General features: G+C 34.6%; 4 protein-coding genes across 6 annotated transcripts; all 4 read right to left on the bottom strand.

Annotated features, from left to right (window-relative positions):
- Nucleotides 1-1,304: 1,304 nt before the first annotated feature.
- Nucleotides 1,305-4,086, bottom strand: LOC118032599 (probable glycosyltransferase At5g20260). Of its 3 annotated transcripts, XM_035037340.2 has the most exons (4): nt 3,560-4,086; nt 3,318-3,469; nt 2,207-2,561; nt 1,305-2,109 (listed from the first exon to the last, which is right to left on the bottom strand). In XM_035037340.2, exons 1-4 carry the CDS (start codon nt 3,872-3,874, stop codon nt 1,441-1,443), a joined length of 1,491 nt encoding a protein of 496 aa, XP_034893231.1. In that variant the 5' UTR covers nt 3,875-4,086; the 3' UTR covers nt 1,305-1,440. The 3 variants fall into 3 exon arrangements, with proteins under 3 accessions (XP_034893231.1, XP_034893232.1, XP_034893233.1); XM_035037341.2 differs by lacking the exon at nt 3,560-4,086 and having other exon boundaries at nt 1,307-2,109; nt 2,670-3,456; XM_035037342.2 differs by lacking the exon at nt 3,560-4,086 and having other exon boundaries at nt 1,307-2,109; nt 2,207-2,979; nt 3,318-3,432.
- Nucleotides 4,087-5,270: 1,184 nt separating this feature from the next.
- LOC118032601 (probable glycosyltransferase At5g20260) lies at nt 5,271-6,573 on the bottom strand. The gene is made up of 2 exons (XM_035037343.2): nt 6,199-6,573; nt 5,271-6,019 (listed from the first exon to the last, which is right to left on the bottom strand). The coding sequence occupies exons 1-2, from the start codon at nt 6,538-6,540 to the stop codon at nt 5,357-5,359; spliced, it is 1,005 nt and encodes a 334-aa protein (XP_034893234.1). The 5' UTR covers nt 6,541-6,573; the 3' UTR covers nt 5,271-5,356.
- An 8,446-nt stretch (nt 6,574-15,019) lies between these two features.
- Nucleotides 15,020-17,364, bottom strand: LOC118032602 (heptahelical transmembrane protein 1-like). The gene is made up of 4 exons (XM_035037345.2): nt 16,852-17,364; nt 16,641-16,733; nt 15,945-16,002; nt 15,020-15,851 (listed from the first exon to the last, which is right to left on the bottom strand). Exons 1-4 carry the CDS (start codon nt 17,106-17,108, stop codon nt 15,171-15,173), a joined length of 1,089 nt encoding a protein of 362 aa, XP_034893236.1. The 5' UTR covers nt 17,109-17,364; the 3' UTR covers nt 15,020-15,170.
- Nucleotides 17,365-19,340: 1,976 nt separating this feature from the next.
- On the bottom strand, nt 19,341-26,258 carry LOC118032603 (probable sucrose-phosphate synthase 1). The gene is made up of 13 exons (XM_035037347.2): nt 26,033-26,258; nt 25,844-25,933; nt 24,894-25,135; nt 24,588-24,651; nt 23,768-24,466; nt 23,152-23,265; nt 22,922-23,053; nt 22,636-22,812; nt 21,777-21,830; nt 21,625-21,687; nt 20,584-21,513; nt 20,294-20,421; nt 19,341-19,990 (listed from the first exon to the last, which is right to left on the bottom strand). The coding sequence occupies exons 1-13, from the start codon at nt 26,213-26,215 to the stop codon at nt 19,717-19,719; spliced, it is 3,150 nt and encodes a 1,049-aa protein (XP_034893238.1). The 5' UTR covers nt 26,216-26,258; the 3' UTR covers nt 19,341-19,716.
- Between the last annotated feature and the right edge of the window lie 1,520 nt (nt 26,259-27,778).

Here is a 27,778-nt window from a genome sequence, read left to right as displayed (position 1 = left end):
TGATCTAAACCTTGACTGGATCAATTATTAGACCAGGTTTTAAAACTATGATTTTACTTCCTAGACATTGACAAAAAAATGTATTAGGAAAAATATTTACTGACAGTAAATATATTTTTTATATATAAAATAAAAAAACCCAGCATTTTGTTCAAGTAGGATTAGCCAATTGACCACTGTAGCGAAACAAATCATATTTAATATTAGTTATATGATTTACGCTTAAATAATTTTTTTATCAAATGCTGGGTTTCAAAACTGAAGGATAAAATTAAATAAAAAATATTCAATTTAAAAAATAACAAAAAAATCCAAATTATATGATAGAAAAAAAAAAAAACTACAACCAGAGCGCAATAATAGTAACTATTATATCAAACAACAATTTAAAAATAAAAATAAGGATTGCGTGTCAGAGTTAAATAAAAAATAATTCTAATTCTCTTAAAGCTTAATAACAAAAACATATTTTTAAAATTTTTTATCAACCTAACTTTTTTTTTTTTTAAAAGAAAGAATTAACACTTTAAAACTAAAAAACAAAAAAAAAAAACAGGCCAGGTTCGTGGGTCTTCGCCACATGCCTCACCCATAAAATGGTCTGTTTCACGTGCCTGTATAAAAAAAGATGATGCTTGCCAGCTAGATCTTTTTTGGCCAATAGCAGAGGACGTATAATTAGCACGTCATCCACCCTTCTTTTTATGTCGTCCGCCCTCTAATTTGTTTTTCAAATAAAATTGTGGTCATCCACCCTTCTTTTTATGTCGTCCGCCCTCTAATTTGTTTTTCAAATAAAATTGTGGGCAATGCAACATCAATTGTTCAGTGTAATTATAATTGTTTTTTAAATAATTTTTTATATTAAAATATATATTAATAATATTTTTTTTTTATTTTTTAAAATTATTTTTAATATTAGTATATCAAAATAATTTAAAAACACTAAAAATATATTAATTTGAAATTAATAAAAAAATAAAAAAAATTTAATTTTTTTTAAAATGATTTTAAAACGTAAAAACAAACATATCCTTAGAATTTGTTTGTTTATAAGTCTTAAAAATATTTTTAAAAATATTTAAATATTTTTTTATTAATTTCAGTTACCAAAAACTACTGAAAAATCAGGTCCTATATATTTTTTGCCCAAAAGTTTTATTTTCAACTCATGCCAATGGGATTTCTCCATCTCCATCTCCATCTCCATTGGAAATTAGCTTTGAAAATTTTTTCGTGAGCGTTTCCATTAATTAATTGCTATTTTACCGATAATTTTCAACAGCCAATGAACATTCTGAAAAGCTTAAAAACAAATTTTAATGTCATACATTTTCATTTGTTACACCATGGAACAATCAAATACATGCATGTCTGCTTTTACTACAAAAGAATATCTTTTGATGCCCTCCGTGGGTGTGGGTTTAAGGCTTTTGAACATCAAAATGGCGGCCTGACATTAAGCCTCCTTAACCATATCGAATGAAGTATCATATGAAGCATATCATACGGCTGAGCAGGTCGGTTCAGTTTGAAATGTCTCCCTATCTTTATAACTCTCCCTTGCAATATCAGATACCTTCTGAGCGAAATCTTTTTTAAAATTGTTTTAATCTCAGGTATCTTTTCCGACGGAATGTTCACTGAGAACTTACTCCAATCAAGAACATCACTAAATGGCAATGTATAGTTATCAGAAATGGTCACAGGTATACACCCTGATTGAATTGCTGTCACCACTCTTGGACTTGCTACTTCATATCCACTAGGGCACAGGCAGAACTTGCTTTGACCCATTAATTTGAAGTAATCGTTTCTCTTGTTATGATCAAGATACTCATGGACCTGGATTTCATCGTCTTTATCTTTCCAGTGCTCCAACAAGAGCTTCCTGATGTAACCATGAGCTCCTCCGGCGAAGAAAGCGAGAATCGAGCGCTTACTGGGGGGGAGACCTTTGCCGGGCGGTCCAAACTTGCCGAACGGGATGTTGATTTCAGGTATTGAAACATCTCTTCGAGGCTCGAATCTCTCTGATGTATTTGCATTGCAAAGGACTCTAATAAAGTTCTTGTAGAGACGAGGATTGGCTCGTGAGATGTCCGGTGCCTGAAATTTGAAATGAAGAATCAATCAATTCACAAAAATAATCGCACACATTTAGTTTTCATTACTGGACGACAAAAAGAAGGTAGATTTCTCATACCCAGTCATGACAAGAAACCAAGAAATGATCAGCCCCTTCAGTTCTGTTCCAGTAAGGGTACTTGCCGGCGACGACAGCAACATAATCTTGGACCAAACGTTGCAGCTCCTCACGAGAGAATGTAACGAGGGGCCTGTAGATATAGTGAATGATATAGGCCACGCTGATAGGGAGTAGGAATGTGTGTGCCTCGTCGGGGTGACGAGCAGCAAAGGGGCTCTTCCCGCTTTCCATCTCATCAAGAAACTGGCCTTCAATGCTGTAGATGAGGTTTAAGGGCGCAGAATGGACTAGAGGAAGCTCTCCTTCCTTGTAAACCCATATCCTGAACCTCTTCTCCATCTCTGTATAACTCCTGAATAAATATAAATTAATTTTGGTTATGTAATTAATTATAATTAGTGCATGTTGATCTTAACAACTGATCATTGGAACATGTAGCATGTATAGTACGAATTAATACTGTGCGAAAACGTGTCCTTAGTGGAGCTGATGTTTTTCTCAGTACCCTCGAACCTTCCCTGTTCTTCTCTCCCCCACAGACAAATTCAAATAATACTCCGTTGTATTGCCACTGTAGCCTTGAAAAACAAGAAATCATGCGCAACCAAAAGCCATGCCACACATGTATTGTACGTAGCGAAGGAGAACCAATAAATGAAGTATCATTATCACGAAGGAAATAATTGGCGTACGGTGTACGATGAACAGTGGTGACAGGCAGCTGGAAGCTAGCACAGCCCTTAAACACTTGATTGCCATAAATTTAAGTTCTGATCAGTTAAAAAATAAGGTAATTAATGAATTTTCTTACGACTAATTAACGAGCTTCAGCTAATTAAACTCAATATTATGAAACAAAAAAAAAATATAAAAAAAATTAAACTATTAGCAACAATGAATTCTGTAAATATACTAACAGCTTCTTTTTGCGTTTTTTAAAAAATGAAAATAAATCTTGTAAAGCATGAATAGCTTGTAGCTCGAATGGTCAAGGTGTGCTCTTCCTAAACCGAGAATGGTGGGATCTTGAATTCGAGTTCCACTTTTATCAATCAGCCGCTAGTTAATTAATATCCGAAAAGAAAAGAAAGGAATGTTGCAACTTAACTGATGAAATGCATAATGATTTCTGTACATGGCTCCTCTGGGGATATAACTCCCCTCCTTGTATGAAGAAGAGTTATGTGACCGAACTGCTTCGTAAATGGCAGCTCTTGCTCTAGCTAAACCTGCTTCAATTCCATCAAAACGTGTCTTGTTCTGCCCAAAAAGGAGACACACAAAGAAGGATCAATAACATAAAACAAATAAACATGTCGAAAAAAAGAAGATATTGTTAACCAGGCTCACTCTTTCATGTCTTGTAATTAGTGAAATCCCTTGTGATGGTGACGGCGAGGGTGACGGCGAGGGTGAGGGTTGGAGCCTTTCAAAAGTGGGGTTTGGAGGTGGTAGCAAAAGAATTGGTGAAGAAAAGGATTGAAAGCTATGATCAAAAGTATGGTTGGTTTTACCATCTATACTGTAATGAGGTGTATAAAAAGAAGACGAACGTCTTGAGATCTTGGTTGTTTGATTAGAGGGAGACAAGGAGAGGAAAACCAGAGTGAGAACAATAGCTGATAGTAGTAGAAAACTGATGAAGGAGCTAGTAAAAGTTGCCATGAGAACATGCTCTCTCACAACTTCTCTATAGGTTTAAGCACGCATGGTGTCTTCCATGGAGATGGTGTCATTAATGGCGGTATGACTGTATGGCACTAATTAGGAGAATTTGTTTCATCTGTGAAATTGATCGTTTTATCCAATACATTGCCTTCCCCTTTTTTCTTCTCACAAGGACACACAACCTCAAATCCATTAAAGAATTGAAAGCGTATGCCCAGCATTTTTGTTAACAAAAGTACAGCCAATAAAAAGAAGTTTCGTGCTTCCATTGTTAAGAAGGCAAGGGATATATATATTAGCTACTGTTCAAGGATACAGGCAGGATGGCGTCAGGCTGCAAGACCCACAAAAACAATTAAGCACTTGCCGTAAATTAATTTCAGTGGTCGGTTTAGAAATAAGGTAATTCATGACTTAAATAATATTTATATAGTTTTATTTATTAAAAAATAAAATAATACTTTTAATTTCACTTCTTTCTCTCTCTCTCTCTCTCTCTCTCTCTCTCTCTCTCTCTATATATATATATATATATATATATATATATATATATATATATATATATATATATATAGGTTAAGACTAAACACTCATAATAAACAGATTATTAAGAATTCTAGTTTTTTTTTTGTGTTTGTTCTAGTTATTTTAACATGATATCAGGCTAGTTTTATGGAACGAGGCTTAATCTTGAATGCAACTTCGCTGATTCAATTGTCTTCTATTGACTTTGTTGTTAGTGAGTTATTAGCTGAAGAAAAATGCATTTTTAATTTTATTCGAAAAAAAAAATTCTTTCCTACTTCAAATTCTTCTGTACTAGTAATACTTTTTAAGTTATTTTTAATCATTAGAATAAGCCTTATACAAGAGTTGGCTTTGAATGAATACAGTTTATGTAAGCAAAAAAATCATTAAAATGCTTTATATCTTAAGTTGAGATAGTAAAATCCAAGCTTGGAAAATTGTCAATCGATCACAAATTGTTTCTACATTTTATCATGTCTTTCTCCAAGTTTCCTTTCTCTCTCTCTCTCTCTCAATATTGCAAATATTGATGGTTGACTTTCACCTGCTTAACCCTCTACCACTAGATCTTCCCTCTTTTTATTTTTTATTTTTCCTTTTGATAAAACGAGAACAGTTGATAAAAGAGCCCAGCATGAACCAGAAAGGAAAAGAAATGACAAAATGCTAAAAATAAGATATTGATATCCATGACAAGTCAAAAAGGCAGAGGTCTAACGAGCATCCAAAACGTCGACACCCATCATCAGCCCCAAAGGATGGGATCGTATATACTTCCATATATATATAACAGGGGCATGCTGATAATATCTTCATTACTCTTAATATATTTTTTTAAGTTTACAAAAAAAAAAAAAAATCCGATCCACAACAGAATGCAATCAAATATACTATTCCTAGCTATGATGTGTGTCATGATCATTAAAAATTGTATAATTTTACAGACTAAAATCAATGAGGCACCCTAATGTTGAGCCTCCTGAGCCAGACTGAGTGAAGCACCATATGAAGAACATCGTATGGCTTAGCCGGTCGGTTAAGCACAAAATGCCTTTGCACTTTCATCACCCTCTTCTGCATCTTCAGGTACTCATCATACGAAATTCCTCTCAAAATTGTCTTAATTTCAGGAATTTTCTCCACTGGAATTTGTACCGAAAACTGGCTCCAGTCGAGAACATCACTGAAGGGTAAATTATAATGGTCGGAGATAATAACCGGGACACATCCTGAATAAATTGACTCCGCCAATCTAGGACTAGCCACTTCAAAACCGCTAGGGCACAAACAAAAATTGCTTTGCCCCATTAATTCCATGTAATCTTGATCCTTTGGTAAGTACTCATGAACTTGGATCTCGTCATCCTTTTCCTTCCAATGTTGAAGCAAGATTTTGCGTATGTCTCCGTGCTCACCACCTGCAAAAAATGCGAAGATCTTGCGTTCGTGGGGAGGTAAGCCACGGCATGCTGGAGTGAGTTTTAAGGGGGGGCAGTTCAGCTCCGGCAGTGTAGCATCTCTTCTTGGTCGGAATCCTTCAGAAGTGTTGGCATTACACATTACTCTTATCAGATTCTTGTATAGTTCTGGGTCATCTCTCGAGACCTGTGGTGCCTGAAATTACAAGGAAAATGCACAAGAATTCCAAATGTGCAGTCGCAACGTTAGTATAACTAGAACTTCGGTCCCCGTGTCATCTTCTTGCAGGGGACATGCTAGGTTTCAATCTTATCAGATTGTCTACGAAGAGACACACCAGAACTTCAATTCTACATAAATAGCTACGTACGTACCCAATCATGGCAAGAAACCATAAAATGGTCACCACCTCTGCTTCTGTTCCAATGAGGATATTTATTTGCTACGACTGTAACATAATCCTTGAAGATTCTTACTAGTCTTTCACGATGATAGGTGGTGATAGGCAAGTAAACGTACTCAACAATGTAAGCCACGCTGATTGGTAGGAAAAATGCATGGGCCTCATCATGATTGCGGGCTAAAAATGGGCTCTTCCCACTCTCCATTTCATCGATGAACTGTCCCTCAATTGAGTAGATATGTTTCATGGGCCCGTTGTGAACCATGGGCGTTTCTCCTTCCCTGTAGACCCATATCTTGAATCTCTTTACCATCTCTGAATAACTCCTGATTAAGGCAGAAGAAAACCTTGTTAATCAATCCTGTACGTGTACTAAATAGCAAGAAATAAAGCTCAGTGGTTAAGGAGATATGTTACTTTTCTTGATTTTCTAGTCTGAAAGAATATTTATTAAATTTTTCTAAGTATATCATGTCTAGTTGATCAAAGAAAAAAAAAAAAACAATTTTTTTTTAGTCTTGTTATAATGAAAATAAATATTTGCAAGAAGAATAACGATTTAAATAGTGAAAAAGATTTTTCATCAATCTAATTTTCATTTTCTTATTAATGTATATATATTTTTTACAAAAAGATGTTTTTTTATTAGCAGCATCTTTTTTGAATAAAAAGCTAAAGGCCATTGATAATTATTCATAAAAGTCTAAATCATTTGAATTAAAAGAAATGCATCTTTTAGAGACCTCGTACGTATATGGATAGAATACAAATAAAAGTAAACTATAGCACATGAATCGATATAAACATTAAGGACTTTAGACAACCCATGATAAAAGCAAGTCCCCTTTTAATTTTAATTTTAATCGTACTATGAAAATTTACGTGTCTTGCCATTCTGGGTTAACATAGATGTGAATGGAAAAATGCAAATGGGAATACATATGCCATCGAAAACAGCTAGCTTTTACCAGGCCACATGCCTCAACAAATCCCGATCCCTAAAGAAAGTAAAACATTTCAAATCACTCCCTATTGGTAGCAATATTTTGATTATCTCAAAATAACATATTTTATCATATGATTTTGATTGTTTCGAAGACTACCAAGTAATCATCAATGCACACATCGCTACTTAACACCTTTTCCTTTTTCTTAAAAAAATTATAAAATGTAATATAGTTGTTGTCCAAGAACTCAGCTGAAATAACGAATCAATAGTGATCCCATGACAATTTCTTTTTTTTTTTAAAAAAAAAAGAAAACATTTCTTGTAGAAATCCTTAAAAATCAAAATCATAGACTAAGAAACACTTTGTTATCCCATGTTTTATAATGTTTCGGTTGATGGGAACGCCATAATTAGTCTTTTAAGAAAAAAGAAGAAGAAGAAAGTTTGATGAAATTAACACAGATTGTAATTATTGGGTTGATTAACCTTCCTTCTCCTTCTTCTCAAAAAAAAAAAAAAATTGTAAAATAAAACACCTCTTGAGTATAGCTTTTTTACATGTAATATACATAAAAACTGTTCGTAGAAATGATATATTTAAATGAGACTTGACTTCTTAAATTTTATATATAGATATCAACATAATTAAAGAAATAAATTGAAAAGAATTCCAATTTTACGTTAGATAAGTGAGCAAATATTAGAATCGGCAGTATTTCATAGGGTAAAAAACAATACAACCATGCATTATCACACTATAGTAATGTGTAGTAGTAGAAACATTAAAAAAAAAAAAAAAAGAGTGGTCAATAGAAACTTAACTGATGAAATGCGTATGCATTTCTGTACATGGATCCTCTGGGAATGAAAGTATCCTCCTCAGTTAATGTATAGTTCTTTCTTCGAATTGCTTCTTGTATAGCCACCCTCGCATTTACTAAATCTGCTTCAATTCTCTCTATACCACTCTTCTTCTACAACATGAAAAACAAATGAAAAAAAAAAAACAAAACATCAGTCAAGCCAAACAAACAGTTACTTACCAAAAAGAAGAAGAAGAAGAAGAAGAAGATCACTTTTTTGTGGCTAACAATGCTATTGTTCAGAGCAATATTGGTAGAAGCTAAAGGTGACCCAAATTGTGGAAGAACTTGAGTGGTGTTGCTGTTAGATTTGTGTTGGTTAAATATTGGGGTTAGAAGAGGGGAAATGATAGTTTGATTGTTTTTGAATAATGGAGAGTGGTAGATAAGTAGGAGGAGAAAAATGGTTGAGAGCAGAAGGAAATGTATGGGGCAACTAAAGGTTGCCATGGCGATAGGTTGTTCTCTGAGTGGTGACCTATCTGCTATATATCTAGGGTTCTTATATATCAAGGTAGGAAGAGACGAGAACGGGGTTTGTGTAGAGTTCTCTAACTAAGCCTCGCCAACTTCTTGTGTTTTAAAAATGAAATCAATTGTAAAATAAATAAAAATCTTAACCCAAAAAACATAAGTAATTTTCTTTGAAGATAATATACTGATAAACTGTGAATACAAAATAACAAAAGAATTTTGAAGAGAAAACCATCATATTGTGCTCTTAATAAAAACCGAACTATAATGAAAATAAATATTCAGTTCGATTCAAATTTGTATTTTTTTTTTATATAATTTGGTTTAAAAACCAGAAAATAGTTACTATAAAAGTAAAATTAATAGTGGGAAGGGCGTAATATCTTTCTAAAATCCACAATAGTCAACGAGAAGCATATGGAGTGCTCTTTCCCTTCATTCACTGGATGAGAAATTTGCTGTTCTTAGCTTCTAAATCATGCGGTATGTTCACTGCCTGATTAGCAACATTTGTGCTTTGAATCCGCTTTACAGTGATCAAATGTTCTGTATATATATTGAGCTAGCTGTGAAAAGGCTGTGGGGATATTGGGAAGATTGTGTATAGATCGCTGTTCTTAAAATAAAAAATAAAAAATAAATTGAAATTATGCTTACTTTTTATACGTAATTTTATGGAAGTAGCTGAAGAAAATAAGTAATAAGTTGGCTAGCTGAGGCACGGGCTTGACCCGGGAAATAATCTCATTCACCAAAATATAAAAATAATTAATTTCCTTCGCTAATACTCTATTGTTATTATTTATTTATTTTTGATTCCTTAAATCACTAGAATAATGATCTTTACTGATTACAAGAAACCATATCTAACATAAAGAACTTGTTCACAACTTGACTAGAATAATTTAACGGGCGATGTCTCCAGTTCTTCCTCAAAACTTTACTCTTCTTGAAGGATATATAATTAAGAGGAAATAAATGGTTCCTCACATTATGCATCCTTCTTGTGATCTGTGGTTGACTTTAATCAGCACTAATTAAATGCCTTACGTGCCATGGCCCTAAAAAGGGTTACAAGAATTGTATGTGAAGAGTATTATCATAATTAGTAAATGAAAATATAATAGTTCCAAAGGTATATTGGGCGGTTCCAAGACATTATTTTATAGAACTTGAACAAGGTCTCAAATCCGGAGTCGTCTTGGATCACATAAAACTTCTCCATCATCGTTTCCCTTTAATTGAAATGCAAGCGAGTGTTCTTCCCGAGCTATAACATTTCTTTAGGCCTCTAGTTTATTCCCGTCTAAAATTTGATTTTGACACCACCATGCAGATTTTTTAATGTATATAATGTATTTGTTTATTCCACGTTGATTAAAAATATCTTCTTTTTAGTCTAGGTTATAATAAAGATATTTTTTATAATCAATGCACAACATTTAATATAATTTTTTTTTCTTTGTATCACCTCATTTTCTCTTTCTCACTTTAATATAATATCAAAATCATTATTTTAGTATTCATCATCTTATCAAAAATTAAGTATGCTATGTGATTGCAACTAATAATGAAGCCTTTACATCAAAAAGATCTTTTGTATTTTTGTTATATTAAAAGTTAAGTACACTAAATGATTGTTATTATTAGTGGGTCATTCACATCAAAAAGACCTTTTTACATGGTCTTTTCATACATGTTAATTTCATCTTGTTTAAACACCAATTTCCTTTCTAGTTTCATGTGGTTCCTGTTAAATTTTACCTGTCTTCTGTAAGTGTCTTCAAACAAACTATGAAGCATCTTGAAACTTCATAAAATTGTTATGGAATGGTCTAACTATACATTATATGGGCTCAAGCTATGTCTAGTTATCTTAAGGGTGTAAAACTTTGATGATATGTCATTAGAGATGTCACTGAAAATAGATGAAGAAGACAACACCAAAAAAATAAAATATCTTTTAAGACGAGGATAGCAAAAGCCACAAGGTTATCATCTGGATTCACATCACATGTGCACATTCCACCAACCTCTATTTTAGTAGATTCAAGACCACCTTGAAACTTTCTAGAAAAATGTTATATCATTGTAGATCTATCACATCAATACCAGCTTCTAAGCACTCAACAATCTAGACAATCCATCAATAATTTCCTATTTAAGATGCACTTTGTTTGAGACCAACTTCTTTTCTCAAAACTATAATTTACAATGTCATCAATGTTGAAAATTTTTATAACTATTGGAAGACCATCAACACTTGGTTCTTTTTCTTATAGCCCTACTAATGACTTCAGCATATTTGTGCATCTCATTTTTATTGTAGTCCCTTTACCTATTTTGAATTAAGCTTTTTTTAAAACCTATCTATAAAAAAAACAAACTCATTTTAATCCTTTCTAAAATGATTTTTATTGTGTTGTATGTTGCCACTATCAAAGGGACCTTAATCCAAAAACAAAGGTTAGCCATATGGATTTTCAAAGGGATTTTGCAATTATTGTAAGAAAACAGGATACATTCTCTAGAAATTGCCCAATTCGAGTTTATTAATTTTTTTAGAAGCAATCCTCTGGTATCTTTTTAGCATAGTTGTTTCCAAAATACCAACATATATTCTCAATAATACATGTTTTATAGTACTTTTTCTAGATTCGCCGCCACTATTATTAAAGGTTCATCATCCACTATCCTCATTGAAAAATTCTTTGCTTTTGAGATAGAATAAATTTTCAAAGTGAGTCCTTGTTTATTTTGGTAATCTAGTTTTTATATTAGTCACACCAGGTAATTCATCTTGGTTTTTTACTTTGCCTAAGACACTTGATTTCATACTTTTTTCCACTAAACAAATATAATGATGTAATACTTCATCAATTTAAATTTATAATGGTTCAATCTAACTATTTTTTTCCTGATACTTATTGTATTCTCAAACTCACTTTTAATATCATATATATTGGTCAACTATATGAGTTTGGTCTAATTGATTTTTTCTTCTTCTTTTTTGTTGTTATTAAATGCAGGATCCAATGACAGGACAAACTCTAAGGATAGGTCGTAAGGTTGGATGACTCTTTAAGCTAATAAGTCTCCACATTCCCTACCAATTTCTGTTCACTAGTTCAAACAACACAGCCTTAGTCTCAATCACCTCTATCCATTAGTCTATAGAACTCTCATCTCGGCCATGCTTCTTTTTATCATCTTCAACTTTCAATTTGTGGTGGTCATTTAGGACTTGTTAATGAAGAACAAATTGATAGCCTTATTTATTAACTAACAAAACAATCAGCATTATCATTTAACAAAAGTGATTCCTTTTCTTTTGCACCATTTGATTTAATTCACTCTAATGTTTAAGGTTTATCTCTCACTGCTATTATAGGTAGTTCTAGATATTTTGTTATTTTCTATTGATAATTCTTCTCAATACACTTTATAATATTTCTTAAAGTGTCAATAGATTTGAATTACCTCAATTATAATTAAATTTTGCTACCATAGTTAAAACTCAGTTTTCATGCAATATTAAAGCGTATTATATTATAATGTTAAATACACAAATTCACTTAACTTTCTTAGCTAATATGATTTTTTTTTCATAGTTCATATCTAGGCATCTCTTAACAAAATAGGCATGTTAAGCACAAACACCAGGACATTCCTAATATTTTCCATGGTTTAATTCTAACCTCATGTCTAGAATATGGAGTTTTGAAGATTGACTTGGATTGACTTTATTTTTTAGATCCTTGTATAAAATTTATTTATTTTTAATTTTATATTTTAATTTTTTTTTTTTGGAATTGATCTTTATTTTTTTTTTTCTTTTCTTTTGTGAGGCTAGCTAACTCAATCCTATGCCCATAGTCATAGACTCATAGGTTTAATAGGGTTATCCAGGTTGACTTAGATTTTTTTTTTTTTTGTTTTTTTTTTTTTATTTTCAATCCTCAGTTTTTTTATTTAAGATTTTTGCTTTGTTTTTTTTTTTTTTTTCTTATATGCAATCAATCCGCGTCATCTTATGACCACGGTCACAAATTTCAAAGGTTCACATGAGTTGAATTTGACTTTTTTTAGATTATTTTAATTTTTTTTAAAAATTTCATTATTTATCATTTAATTTTTTAGGAATTGAAACTTTTGATTTTTTCACTTTCCTTTCAACATTTAATTTTTTGTGAAATCATATATTAATTTATTTAATTATATACATGTATGAGCATTTCGTTTATGATTATGAATTTTTATATATCCAAAAAGACAATAAAAAAAGCCTATATATTTATTTTTTTACTGGAAAAAAAATATTCTACCCAGTGCAAAGCATAAGTCACGTAGCTATTATCCACTGAGGCACATTCTTTGACCCATTATTTTTGTGTAATTTGACCCTCTAGGGCTCATGGACTTGAACTTCCTTATCTAATTGGTCCTTCAAGTGCTTGAATACCCTCGAGCCCTGCCTTTGAGAATAGGTCGGCTGTTAGGAGCCTGCCCTAGATGGACTGGACCAAGGCCTTTGAAGGGTATATAAGTCTTTCGCAAAGGCACATCACTAGGGGGCCGGAACCCTTCAGCATTACACAGGACTCTAAGCAATTTCTTGGAGAGCTTAGAATTTGGCTGTTGAGACGTCCGGTGCCTGAAATGAGAGCATGACATCGTTAAAGCTCGAAAGAATGTGCCATAGATATTAACATACCGACAGGCAAGAGCTGGTCAATTGTCCCTGCTTCTTTTTTTTTCTTCTTTTAATATTCTTTTTTTTTTATTTTATATTTAAGAGACTCGGAGATATATCTGTACATTTTTGCCGTATTTAGTTCGGTTATATTATGATAAAAAGATGCACAGGAAGATTATTTTCTATGAAATTTAACTTTAATTTATGAAAAAGGAGGAGAGAATTAATGAATTGGTACTTTATTAATCTTTAATAAACAACACAACTCGAATTCCTCGACTTTAAGACTTGAAATTTCTACTTGGAGGTTTCATGTTTAAACCTTAAAAGAGATGGTATTGAAGTTTTAAGGATGGTAAGAGACTGCCCCTTTCTCTGTAAGACTGTAAACCGAGATCCATAAGCAACTCCCATAAGACCAAAAGATGAAAAAAATTACTCTGATCCACTGCTTTGTGTTGGCATTGCAAGCATCCACTATGATTGTGGCGCCATTACTATGTCAAGAAATATTTTAAGAGCTCAATGCCAAACATTTGAAATAAATTTTGAAGTTTCCTTGGAGAATTAACTGATGAAAAGCATCGGGGCTCCGATATATGATCCTTTGGGGATGAAGGTCTCTTTCTTCTGTGAAGAGCAGTTCTTTGAACGAATAGCTTCTTGAGCAGCTGTGCGGGGCCTTAGCTAAACCCCCTTCCACTCTCTCCAAGCCACTCCTTTTCTATTCATAGAAAATGTGAGGAAATTTTTCAAGAAAAAAATATCATTGCCCAAAGAAATCAGCAAGTTTGAACACTAACACGCACAAGAAGCTATAAGAACTTTCAACAGTATGGCTCACCTTCTGACTCTTAGCCTCATTTTCATTAGTTGTATTAATGGATGTTGAAGCAAATCCATGCAGCACTGGAGATGCTGGTGGTGATGTGGATCCGTTGGCTTTTATGGGATTGAAAGAAGAGAAGAGTAGGGTGATATGTTGCTGACCACTTAAGGGAAAGAGAAAGAGGAGAAAAAGAAAAACTTCAAGCAATAAGCATAATTTCTCAAAGTTAAAGGCTGCCATGGCTTACTGATTAACTTAAAAGTTATCTGTCTTTCAACTTTTCTTTATCACAAAGATTATAAGGATAGAAAAAACATAAGCTATTTATGCTATCTAGTTTTTTTTATATATATATATATATAGAAAAGCTTTATACTTGTAGTGGAAAAGATCATGGCTGGCGAATGGAAAGAAAGGCAATGCAGTAAAGAAAAAATCTGTAGAAGTCTTATAGATCCTTTTCTATTATATTATGGCATTTTAAGTATAGTAAAAATTAAGACCATGACCCATTAGCAACTGGGAATGTACCCAGTTAGCCTTGACTGGATAATTTAATTGTTCTATCTACATTAATCTCTTCTGAAACATTATCATTTTGATGCAAATGTATTGGAGGTACCTAACTTTAATGCAAGTATGTGCAGTAATGGAAGGAATTTTGGCTACACTATAATCCAGAAGGCCAGTTAGATTGTAATAAACAGGGAGCCGCTTGAAGGAAGGATCCCTTTGAATTTCTGGAATTTGGAACCAATACCAGCCTTGGATAATACATGCACCATGTCAAATGTCCAAATTAAGGGGAGAAATTTTGGATTTCACACAGCTAAACTTTGTCTGCAAGGAAATGACAGGTAGAGTTGCTCAATAGATTGGATTGATCAGAGAAAAATACAATTATAAGTTAATCTTGATTCATTTTTCCTTGCATTATGAACTCCAGATTGTATTCTTTTGAATCATATAGGCAATAGCCCATCTGCTAAAATGAATGTCACACTAGCACAAGTATACAATATTATGGACACTACTATTCCAGTTTAAGTGAGAATTCTAATAAATGAATATATTTCCCACCTAAATGAATCAAACACAAACAAACTTCATAATAAAACAAATTGATGAATTTCTATAGTACATGTAGATTTGCTCCACATCCAACATGAGTGCGATACTCCAAGAATGAAAGTGTGGCACCATAATGAGCCAACGCTCCTAATACCACAAAAACATGAAAAACTTGATGGCTGTGTCCTGTTAGGTCGAACCATCCAGGCTTCAATCTCTCTGGAAACCTGCTGACATAAAACCCGGTTCCAGTCAAGTAAAATATAGCCATGGCAGACTCGTAAGCCAAAATGGTGTCGCGCTTGGGGTTGCTCCAGTTGACAAATATTGCGTGGGCTGCTGGGATAAGGCCAAAGAGTGCCATGGAAGAGAAGAGGAAGGCTCGAAAAGAACGAAACTTTCCGGTCGATAGTGATGGAGAAAGTAGCGTTACAATAGTGAACATTCCCAGTGCAGTGACACCACCAAGGTAGATAAATTGCCAGTGTGGTTCACATTGGAAGATATAATAGATTGGAGGGAAAAATGAGGTGATGATCATTGTGGCGATGCCAACATAGTCCATTCGCAACAAGAGAATGTTCAGGTGGTGTGAATGGCAACAAAAGAGGTGACAAATGGTACTTGAGAGGAGGCAGAACATAGAACCACCTAGGAATACATAGAATGGCCACCGGGTTGCCGGCAAAACATCCATTTCCATGGTTGATATGTGCTCCAAATCTAGCAATTGTGTTGTCCCCTGAAACATTTTTGGTGTTTAGATAATATGAGAAATCAATTCACAACTGGAGAAGGGAGGAATGCGTTTCTTATCTAGTATGAGGCAACGTACCAAATAGAAATCCTTTGAATTATAAGAAACATTTCTTTGTGCACCAGTAAGAATTGACCTGTAGCGATATTGCAAGGCTTAGCAATTTCAATTATCACCATAATTTGTAAAAGAACATTGAGATGACTTACTGGAACACAAGTTTTCCTGCATTTTACTTGGACAGTAATATTTCTGAATTTCTTGACATGAAAATTTGGCAATACTTAACAGAAGTGATTTTCTTCAAAAAAGAACCGACACAAACTTATTCACTAATATTAATCTTAAAGCATAATCTCCTCCCTCTCCTAAATAATCTTCTACGTGATCATCCCCCAAGAAAACAAAATCCCTTTTTTTTTCAATTTTCCATCCCCCCCCCCTCTATTTATTTTTCCTCTTTGGTTAATTTTCCAATTAGCTGTTTAATTTAAGGGTTAGTGAATCTGATAGGAACAGACAGCCAATCGTGAAGGTCTCAAAGAAATTTGTAGTTGCTGTAAGAAAAAGGAGAGAGCAAAATCATAGAAAAGGAAACCAAGCTGAAGCTACAAAATTTCTTCAAATCCCATCTTAAGCTTCTGAATTACAAGAAGAATGGAGAGTCCATGTAATATTATAGGGTTTTTCTCTGTAATTAGTAGTAATTCGGTATACTTTTTTCATACTGGAAAAAAAAAGGAAAAAAAAAGTAAGATTTACACAACAAATTACCTGGTTAACAAGCCAAGTAGATCCGCAACCTGAGGCACTTGCATTAAATTCGCCATAGTCAACCCCACAAACAACAAGAAACCAAGAAGATGCCTGCAAAATGTAATTAAAACCCAAAAAACCATTAAAAAAAATTAATTATTAATTAACTAACTCAATAATCAAGCACTAAATTTCCATCTCAAAACTAAAAGAGAGATTAATTACTTACGTCCAAACATTGAGGGTTTCATTATGCCAACGAAAAATGCTAAAGAGAGCTTCTTTGAGAGGCCAATCTGCTCTGTAGTAACTCAAGATGAACTCATTATCCTTCAGGTACTCTGGCAGCTCCCAAAACGAGACTAAATCACACCGTTTAGTAGCTTTTCCTTGGCTGATCTCATCTTTCGTGATCTTCCCTTGTTTCTTCTGGGCTTGATCCGTATTTTTCTTCCCTTTCCTCTTCACAGCCGTTAGAGCAGCCATAGAGTGAATCTTGAACGTAATTACAAATACAATCGTTAATTTCTCGTCAGGATATTTGAGCTTGTTTGGTAAGAATATAGAAAGGCTTGTCTTTGGCCTTCTCTCTGTCTCTGTGTTTGTGCTCAGTTATTTGGAGGATACAACACACCTACGCACCAGCCAACTGCACCATTTAATTATAGGGACATGTTCTCTCTCTCTCTCTCTCTCTCTCTCTCTTCTCTCTTGTTGGTTTTGGTGCGGGAGAGAGAGTTGCATGCAATATTGCAATGCAGTTGAATAATAAATAGTGAACGTTGTTAGGTCACCAATAAATTTGTGTGTAAATGTTTCCTTGTGAGAAATAGTCACCGCCCTCATGTATTCCTTTTTTATTTTTACTATTATTATTTTCGTATCAGTTTTTTAAATATCAAGATTTTTTCTTTTTGTTGATCTTTGATGTATATATTTCATTATAAGAAAAAGAAAAGGGGAGTTGCTAGAATCACTTTATATTTATTTTAATGACGGATCTCTTGTACTCTGCTTTCACATTGTTTATAGCAAGAATTCTGTTGTTCTTTGAAATTTGTAGGCCCTTCAATTAATTTCTATTCTATCATTACTTTTGGTTGGGAAAGGGTTTTGAGTGTTGGTTTGATTTTGGGAGGAGGGAAAGTACTCTCTGTTGTTTGAAGCTACAATTCAACTTATTTTTTTATAAAAAATTTAATTTTTTTATATATTTTTAAATAGTTTTAATGTTTTGATATCAAGAATAAATTTTTAAAAAAATAAAAAATATATATTATTTTAATATATTTACAAGCATTAAACACTTTAAAAAACAACAAAATCTTAGGCACTTTTATGGATTCACCCCTTCATTGTCTTTCTTTGTCTTTTCTTGTTCAATATTAAATTGGAAATAGCTAGACAACATTAATTAGGCAACCCATCTCAGCGGTGCAGATAGGTAGCCCACCTCTCGAACCAATTCTTGTGTATGAATTCATTTATTACTAGTAATAGTAATTCATTGCCCTCAAGGCACTCCAAATCTTGACCACAAACAATAATTTTATGGCGTTAATGTTGGCTTGTCGAGCTAGACAAAACTTTGTTCGTCGAGGCACCACCAGTTTCATCATTTTTAGGAATCATGCATCTTTAGCCCCACTCAAAGATTTGCGAGTCTGCTTGCCTTGCTCCTCAAGGCTATTTATTTGAGATGAACACAAACAATGTGGTAATCTACAAGTAGAAACATAGTTTTGCTCCCTCGTTGAAGTTAAGGAACACATTAGGAAGAAAACACCATCATGGCCATGTATGTTTGTTTGTTCGTCTGTCTGGTTTTTGTGGGATAAACGTGGTCTAGCTTGATTCTTGGATAAAGTAATTAGATTCGAATAAGGTATCTTCATCTTTCTTGTTTAAACTTGAACGGGAGATGATCGTTTTCCTTTAATTGTCCCACATTCAATCATATGCTTGGTTGGGGCGCCAACTAACTATGATAGGAAATGGAATTGAGACTTTAAAGACGTGTTGGTTATTAGTTAGATTGATTATAATCCACCCTCTTCCCCGTCTATTTTGGTATCATGTTTCAAAAATAAATTTAAATAATTATATATAATTTTAAATTATTTTGATATACTGATAATAATATATTTTTAAATAAAAAATAATTATTATTACATTCTCCAACACTCTAGTCTTTAAAAAAAAAAAATTATTAACTTTTGGCACGTCGTGCACTCTTGCCCTTTCTTAAAAGCAAGGAATCTATGAAGATGAGCTTGCCTGTCCATCCATGTTAGAGAAACAATCAAATTCCAAAGACCCTGAGCAGGCTCGAACACACTTTTTTGTCAGTATCTAATAGACTAATGGTGAGAAATTCCAGCCTCCCTTCAGATTTGACCATGCATGTGCATGCTCCTGGCAAAATCCACAATTTTATTCTGGCAAATGCACCAACACACACAAAACAGAGGACCCCTGCCCAATCAAATTAAGACACCAGTGACAGTAATCTCGCTCTTTCTATATTCATTATGAGTTGTCTTGCTTTCCACTTCTAGTTAGCTAATGTTCCAATGCCAGAAGTGTCATCCAACCTTCCATCCTTCAACAAAAGGTCCTTCCACCATCAACTGTGAAAACTGGAAGAAGAAAAAACAGGGAACAGTTTTCGGTAATTGTGCCGTTTAAGACTGCATTTCTTGTAAAGGGCAAAGAAGCAAATAGGAACTCACTACTTTCATTTAACAGCCCAGAATGTGTGTTAACAGCTTTAAGATAACATTCGCATTCACTGGCTCTTGTGGAGAACAAGCCAAAGATAAATGCAACTCTGTGTCCTTTTATTGAGACTCAGGATGCAGTAGGATCTGCAAAGGTTTGAATTTACAATAGAATAAACAAAATGGGAAAAGAAAGGACCAAACTGGTTTTGAGGCGTCAAGATAAGACCCGCAAACAAGCTTCTAAAGCATCCAAGATCATGAGAATGCTTGTGAGGCGCTTGCCATGAGACAAGCAGGCAGAGACTGTTATGATAGGCGCAGCATAGTCAACAGAAGCTGTTGAACAATATTGAACGAAGGAGAATGACACTTTAACCCTTGAGACATCCTAACTGTTCCAAGGAACTCCTGATATCAGAGCTTTCTTCAGGTGCTTGAACAATATTAGGGCTCTCTGATGGCAAGACATCTGTGAGAGGGTAGCTTCGATTGGCATGGAGTTGGTTACTTGCACTGCTACAGACTCCTTTCAAAACTACACTTTTGTGCAGCCCACCCAGCAATCCTTCATAATCTGTGTCTCCACATTCTCCAGCAAAAACGACCATATTTGCCAATTCCACACCCCATCGAACATAGAGATACCTGAAATGTAGTTTTGAGTCAAAATTTCATAAATTAGCATAACGGGGAAAAGAACAGAATTTTTGTGTTCTAAGTTCAATCAGCCATGCCAACAAAGAAAGAAAGAAAACCTCAAACGCATTATAGTGTATGGGACTAAGAATAAAATTGGTTATATAAATTCTCAATGCCAGGTCCCAAATTTTGGCCACACTGCTTTGTCCGTGCCGAAGGTTTCCTTTACTATCCAATTTGCTAAATGCAGTTTCATTTATAACTTCAATTGCAATATCATGGAAAACATATATTAATGAAAAACCCTACCTGAGAGCTTGGGAGCGGGAAGCCAATACTGGAATTACATTTAACCTGGTCCCGTTTTGGCAATAAATAACATGGCAACGGAGAGCCTGAATTCTCAGCACCTTCTGAAGCTCCTTAACAGGTGGAACCTGCAAAAGACATGGATGTAACTCACAATGCATTCGCATCCCATTGCACTGCAAATCTTAATTTAAAAATAATTCAGGCACCTATAAACCACGTCTAAACTGATAAATTAACCCTTAATTTCAAAAGAAAAATCAAGAAGTCACTTGAGAGAAGAGAAGTACCAATCCTGGCTTTTTCACTGTAAAAGCATAACAATAGTCAGTTGAAAGTTGTTCCGCTGCAGTTACAATCCGTTCCTCATTCTCAGCCTTCTTATCAGAAACTGAAGATGCCCAGCGAACCAGAGTCTTCCTCAGCCCTTCTCCACCCCAACGATATTCAATGTGTGAGTGATAATAAAAGTCAACGACAAAGGGACCATCCTCCGGGTTGGGAGTTGAATAGTAGAGGTCACTACCACTATTGCAAATGAAAGCATCAAAATCACTGGGGCTAAATCCCCCTGAAGCCAGAAAGGAGTGTATCTCAGATATGGTCAAGGACGTTGACAATATAAACCCTATTGAACCTTCAGTCCTTTCCTTTTCAACAGCCTCAAAAATCTTTCTAGTGGCCTCAGCAAGACTGGAGATTGTATCAAAGTCCACTGCAATGACAAAGATTTGTTTCCTCCTCCTCAATGATGGAAACTTACCAGAACTGCTGTTTTGGTCAACAGCCTTTCGTGTGTCCTTTACTACACCCTTGGACCATGACAATACAGCATTCTCTATTTTACTCTTCTTATCAGTAGGATTTCCTTCAGAATCTAGAGGATTATCATTTCCACTACCTCCAGTCTTTTCCCCATCTAATGAGAACTTTAAGTTCAAAGATAAATCCTGTATATCTCTCAAGGAATCACCAGGAGAATCTGTATCGGAAGTATCAGCTCCATCATCACTTTTTTGCCACTGTGGATGCCTTGATTTGCAACTGGCTATTCTGGATAGGTAAGTCTTGCAATGCTCTGGCCACGAAAACAAGTGAATGTTCTTCAACCCATTCTGACGGCATTTTGCCCAAAGATGCTTCTCGGCAACAAGCTTTAGAAGAGCACCAGCAATGGACTGCTGATCATGAGGATCAACAAGAAGACCGTTGTCAAGTACCTGAGGAAATATCAACAATCAAAACTGGAACATTTTTACACAACATGCTCATTCACATGCATAACCAAGTTATATCTCATCGGCAATATTTTTATTGATGAGCACACATACCCGGTGTATGTCTACTGGACCTCCATTTTTTGTGGCAACAATGGGCAATCCATGAGCTGCTGCCTGCTCAGTGGAAAAAAGTAACAGTTTATATTGGTCTCAGATAATAAATTATCATCAAGAAAAACTATTCATCTAATCAAGAAGAGCACCTCAATTAAAGTAAGTCCGAATGGCTCAATGAAAGCTGGATTGATGAAAACTCCCTGCACATAGTTCCAGCTAGAATTAGGTATCTAACAATACTGAGTTATGATTGTGTGTTTGGAAACAGGGACTGAAGGCCAAAGGGAACCATCTATGTCATACAGATGGAGTATGACATATAACAGCAATTACATCAGATGATAATTAACCAAAATACAGCAACCAAACACCAAGCAAACAGAATAATAATACCCAACCTCACGGGTATCCCCGAGAAAACACATGAAACTAATATGCTTGAAATGCTTTACAGAGAATTAGACAAGCATTATAGAAGTTTTGTTAGTCATAATTGGATGGCTAATCAATTATACATGGCACTAAACTAGCTAACAATTAGAGGCTATTAGGAGAGACCTCAGCCAACTATCTGTAATGTCAAGCACCATAAAATAATTGTATTTTTTAAATTAAATCTCAGCAGTAGAAAAACAAATGAGAAACTGCAGAACATAGGACACTCGTGAGATGCCTGATATGCTTTACAGTTTACACAGAATTAGACTAGCATCATAAAAGCCTTGCTAACCAAAATTTAATGTAAAATACCATAGAATTATTCTATTCTTGTAAATGATGTCTCAGTTAAGAAATTAATGTAAAATGCAGAATACAGGTCACTCAAGAAGCGGTCTAAACAGAACAAAAAAGAAAAGAAAACACTAGAAAAGGTCAGAGTAAGCTGAATGCACCACTGTACTAAATAACGGAGCAAAAAACATCACCTATTTTATGACTTTTCTTATCTTGAGCTCAGATGATCAAGTCATTTTTTAGTTTAATCCAGTTAACTACAGGGCATACCTTTGTCTTTGCTGCTAGACGATATATGTCAGGAACATCAGACTGCTTGTGATGTTTAGGGTAAGCAACTTGCCCATACAGATCATACTTGTCAATAAGCTTGAGCACTGAAAGGAGGACAGATGCATTTGTGCTGGACATTTCATCAATGCCATCTCGATTACCCATAATTAGAGTCTGTAAAGTGAAGTGCAGGGCGAATAAAAAGATAGCATGACCTCAACAGAAAGCAAGCTCAATTGTGCAGCAATCAAGAACAGGTTTACATTTAGGTAACTTAACATACAAGGTTAGCAAGCTCTCTCAATTCTCGGCATTCTCCAAATGCTTTAACCAAAGTTGTGATGTTCTTTTTGGGATCTGGTCTTGCAAGGGCAAGTATCATAGGTTTGCGAGGATTGGTAAAGAAGCGCATGATCTGCAGCATAGCAAGTAATGAACCGAAATCAGTTGTCCAATTAAGAGTGGGGGAAAGGGTAAGATTAAACTTATTGGCTATAAGAAAAAAATTAAAACCTCTGCCCATATTGGTGGATCAGGAGTAGGATGGTCATCATTTACTTCCATTTCACCATCCATATCACCATCCTGTGGAATAATGTGATGAAACTCCATTCCAGGAGGAATTATCTGCAGAGCACCACAAGTTATTAAAATATGTTTCCTTCACTAGAAGGCAATTTGCCTTGGGGAATAAGACAAAAACAGGCAATATGAATATTAAAACTAGATAGGGTGCATGCTAGAAATCTACGTCTATGAAATATAGCCATCCTGCAGTCATTCCTAACCACATGTTCCTTGGAAAAATTTAGAAACTAAGCACTATTCACCATCTTGTACTTAGTTCCATGCACATTCTGTTTAATGGGCAAAGCATCAAACTCCAAGTATCCCAGGTTGACATATACAGCCACTGGCATCATTGTTTAGGATGTATTTTAATACAACCATGCATTTAATGAACTGGAGTAAGAATCCCATTAAACCCACCCTAACCTAGATGAGATTCACTAACCAAGATCTGAGGCAGAGCAAGCTTACTTGGATTCTGATAGTGCATTTGCTATTTGGAAGCAAGGAGCTTTTATGAGGTTACCAAACCCCAATCAGGGAAAAAAAGGGTACTTACAGCCATGCGGGGCATGAACCTCCCATAACAACTCACGTTACGTTTGATTCTTGCTCGCAGTTTACGCTCCAGTATTGGATCAAAACCATCATACAAGCGCCATTGCTGCTCTATTTCTTGCCTAGTGCTGGTTATGACCATCTCCGAGGAATCAAGTGATAACTCCTCTGCCTCTATCCGACGCATTATTTTGTATGTTGAGTTGATCTCATCCCTTGAGAGTCGGCCTTGTTTAAGTAGCTGCTCCAATTTATCCCGGCCAAGTGAATGACCAGTAAAAAGCATGGGGACATTTAAAGCACCAGATAGAAGAGCAGCAGAATCGCCAGCATCAGCATAATGGCCATGGATGGCAACAGGCCAGACCGGCTTTCCCCCACCAATTTGTTCTCCTAGGCTTTTAGACATCTGAATTATGTGGCAAAGTGCACCATCTACAAATTCAGGGATGTGAGGCCACAATAGTTCCTTTGGAACATATTTATCCTTCGGACCGAAAGGTATGCGGACAATATAAGCACCACTGCTCTCCCCCATCTCATCCATGAAATCTTCTGAGTTTCTTAGAGTCAACATCTCTGTGGGTTCACCATAACTCCAATCTACATCCGGGGCTGCTACTTGTCTGGTAAACAAATCAACTCGATACACTCCTGGCATGGAGCCCAAAGCCCTTGCAAGTTCCACTACATATTTAACCTGATAGAAAAAATATCCAAGATCATTGGTTATCTATTCCTGCAGCTATGCAGTTATACTATGACCAGAAAATGGGAGTGAGAACCACATATGACCACTCCAAACAAAAACTTCATATTACCTGACCGCCAGTATCAGAATCGCGCCCAAGCTCCATATTTTCTCCTCGTATGAGACCATGAAGGCTGCATGCACATTACTTGTTAAAAATATTAAATCAGCAACATGCACACTAGCAAAATCATGTGGTAAATGCTAGTGCCGTAATCAGGACATATATAATATCCTATTAATTTCTCTTCAGCAGTAAGAGAAAAGTGAAAATCCATTCATTATGTTATAATAAACAATACCGCACCAACTAAATGCCTTATAGTCCTCTTCACAAGCACATTCAATTATTAGAGAACTAAAGTTCAGTCCATGCCTTATTAATACAATGTATAGTTTTTTCCCTTTCTGCTGATTAGCCCAAGCCTCCATTGCATCAACAGAATTGATTCTAGACAGTCTGTTCCTGGTGCTATCACCATGGGCCGATAAATCTCCAACTGCATCTCCTTTCTCTCCCTCTGATAAGTCTTCAGACATATCAGCCACTGCTTCTCTGCGGCCTCTTTCACGTTCAAGATGACGTTTAGCATTTCTCTGCGCTAGCTCTCCCTCAAGCTACAAAAGAAAATACAATAGTCAATCATTCAGCCCAGGATAAAATGAACCGTGAGCCAGAGAATGTGGCATCTCCTTTGTACACTGAAATTTAGAAAATCCAAAGAAAAAACGAAAGGTTATTCATTGCAAAACTAGACAGCTACAAGGTAAACACTTTCCATTTAGACACATTACCCGCGCACCCCCAAAAAAGGAAGGAAAAAGATTAAAAGAAAAATTGAACTATATCAGCACATGCAAAGCATCAACAAGAGAATTTATTAACTACAAGCTCACACATTTCAACAAAATCTCAACAGATCTTGAAAGCTAATCGCATCGCAAGTAATAATATTTTGGAATGAGAACATACAAATTACCATACGATCATCTTCTCCAAAACGGTCACGTGCCAAGTGTGTTGCGATTGCAAATCGACAATATCAAACCCCATTAACTAACACTGATTTGTGATCAAACAACCTATTGAAAGGTTACATCCCATGTAAGAAAAGTAACCAAACTCCACCCGTACTACCCGGCACCCCCCCCCCTTCCCATTCCCTCCAAAAATATCCATCCAATCGAGTTCACAATTTTCCAACATCAAAAAATTCCACTCAACTCTCAAATAAATACAAAAAAATCACCAAATAATTGGGTCCAAATATCAAATCAAGAGCACAGCTAAAAGGGCCACAAAATTGATCTGAATAAAAAATCAACCTGTTTCTTTTGCCGAGCCAAGTTCCAGATCCTCCAACACATATTCTCCAACCTCGTATTCCTCTCTTGCGGACTCCTCGTCGCCTGAGCCTATACCAAACAGTAGACAGAAAAACACAGCCAAAATCACACTCATGCAAGCAAAAAAATTAACAAAAACACAAAGGTATACACTTAATACAAACATACTCGAACCCAAGCGCGATAAAGATCGGTCTCATCAAATCCAGAAACAACTTCTTCAACAAAATAACGAGTTGGGCTAAACCTGCCTCTCTCTCTAAGCAAAAGAGACGGTTTTTTTTCATCGAAGCCAGGACCTACATCAAGAATTGCTTCAAGATAGCTGTTTATCCAATCATTCCCCGCCATTTTTCTAAGTTACGAGACCAACCAACGCCGCCACATGCACCACGAACACGCACCAGCAGCGCAAGCAGCAGAGCTGTTTGTTTGTGGTTTTTCTAGCTTGTAGGATTAGTACAGTATTAACGGGAAGATAGCGTATTAAAGAGAAAATGAGGGTGGCAAGGGAGAGGGCTTTCCTCTTTGTTTTGGACTATTCGAGATTTTGCTGCCTTCAAAACCGTAAATTGTCGTCTCTTTGGAATAATTTGGTATTTATTTATTTATTTCAGGTTTTTAAAATAAGGAAAGAATTCTCATTAAAAAAGAACAAGAAGAAATACAATGAATTTCATTTTTTTTTTTCCTTACATGACGGTTTGGGCATCAGTAATTAGTTGTTGATGTTAATTGAATTGAATACTCAAAAATTATAAAAAGATTACCTATACACATCTTGTTCGGAATATATTTTTTTATAAAAGTTAATACCTGTAAGCCAACAATAACACTAAATTTAGACACAGACAAATATACAAGTATTTTCATTAAATAATTTATATTTAAACCATTTTTTATATATCAAAAATGAGTTTTGAGAATTTCATGAATTTATGTGAATTCTAGTGTTGAAATTATTAATATCCAAGACAATAACATCAGAATATTGCATTCCTGGAATCTTGGATTATAAAAGTTTCTTTTTGCCTGGCAGCATGTGTGATGGACAAGATTTTCAACATGCAAAAAGGACGAAGATTCTATCAATTTTACCCCCGCCCCGTTAAGGATAATGATAGCAAAGTTCTCCCGTGTTCATAACTGAGTTTCTTTGTTTTTTTATCTTTGTTAAAAAATATTTTTTTAAAATTTTGAATTAATTTGTTATATATTTTTAGATGTATATATTGATATTAAAATAAATTTTTAAAAATAAAAAAAAAATTAATATATTTTTAAATAAAAAATATTTAAAAAACAATCTCTGCTTAACGAACAACCACGTTACTGTTTTACCTTTTTGGTATTGTAGGCTTTGTATGGAAAGTGAATGAAATACATCGGCAATGGCTTTTGGAATTGTTGACAATTACGCACCATTACTTTTCACTTAATATTTATTTTATATTTTTTTTATTAAAATGGGTATTTGAACTAGTTGCATGTACCATCGATTAATCTTACAGACCTGAAACTAATGATCATGTAAGCTTTCAGTGACTCTGAGATTTGTAAAACTCAAACTGATAGCTTTTTAAAGAACAAACTTGTAATTTGTCCAGTTGAATTTATCTTTCGAGATTATTTTTCATTTAATTATTATATCTAGAATTAATTTTGATAATAGAATGAATAAGAAATTTGCTCTTTGAACCAAACTATATATAAAAAAAAAAAAGATCATGCATGAAATAAAGAAATTTGGTTTAATATAATTAACTCCTATCTCTTGTTATTTGCATATTTTCATAGCATTTGAAGGTATACAATAATTTATTTTTATTACTTAGAAATAAGTTATTTTATATTTAGTGTCTTTGTAATATAAGATGTTTTTTAAAAGTGATTTTGTTTTAAAATATATTAAAA

Source organism: Populus alba, chromosome 6 (genome assembly GCF_005239225.2).
Source record: "Populus alba chromosome 6, ASM523922v2, whole genome shotgun sequence".
NCBI classification, from domain to species: Eukaryota; Viridiplantae; Streptophyta; class Magnoliopsida; order Malpighiales; family Salicaceae; genus Populus; species Populus alba.
This window is presented reverse-complemented; position numbering and strand designations above follow the sequence as displayed.

Excerpts from the sequence above, each read along its gene's own strand:
- LOC118032599 (XM_035037340.2), bottom strand. The coding sequence starts at position 3,874 with ATGGCAACTTTTACTAGCTCCTTCATCAGTTTTCTACTACTATCAGCT. Across the intron at positions 3,470-3,559 it reads TAATTACAAGACATGAAAGA|AACAAGACACGTTTTGATGG; the intron begins GTGAGCCTGGTT and ends CTTTTTGGGCAG. Across the intron at positions 2,562-3,317 it reads AATCATTATGCATTTCATCA|GAGTTATACAGAGATGGAGA; the intron begins GTTAAGTTGCAA and ends ATATTTATTCAG.
- LOC118032601 (XM_035037343.2), bottom strand. The coding sequence starts at position 6,540 with ATGGTAAAGAGATTCAAGATATGGGTCTACAGGGAAGGAGAAACGCCC. Across the intron at positions 6,020-6,198 it reads TGGTTTCTTGCCATGATTGG|GCACCACAGGTCTCGAGAGA; the intron begins GTACGTACGTAG and ends TTGTAATTTCAG.
- LOC118032602 (XM_035037345.2), bottom strand. The coding sequence starts at position 17,108 with ATGGCTGCTCTAACGGCTGTGAAGAGGAAAGGGAAGAAAAATACGGAT. Across the intron at positions 16,734-16,851 it reads GAAACCCTCAATGTTTGGAC|GCATCTTCTTGGTTTCTTGT; the intron begins GTAAGTAATTAA and ends TACATTTTGCAG. Across the intron at positions 16,003-16,640 it reads CTACTTGGCTTGTTAACCAG|GTCAATTCTTACTGGTGCAC; the intron begins GTAATTTGTTGT and ends ATATCGCTACAG.
- LOC118032603 (XM_035037347.2), bottom strand. The coding sequence starts at position 26,215 with ATGGCGGGGAATGATTGGATAAACAGCTATCTTGAAGCAATTCTTGAT. Across the intron at positions 24,467-24,587 it reads ATTCTGATACTGGCGGTCAG|GTTAAATATGTAGTGGAACT; the intron begins GTAATATGAAGT and ends TTTTTCTATCAG. Across the intron at positions 20,422-20,583 it reads CAGTGAAAAAGCCAGGATTG|GTTCCACCTGTTAAGGAGCT; the intron begins GTACTTCTCTTC and ends TGTCTTTTGCAG.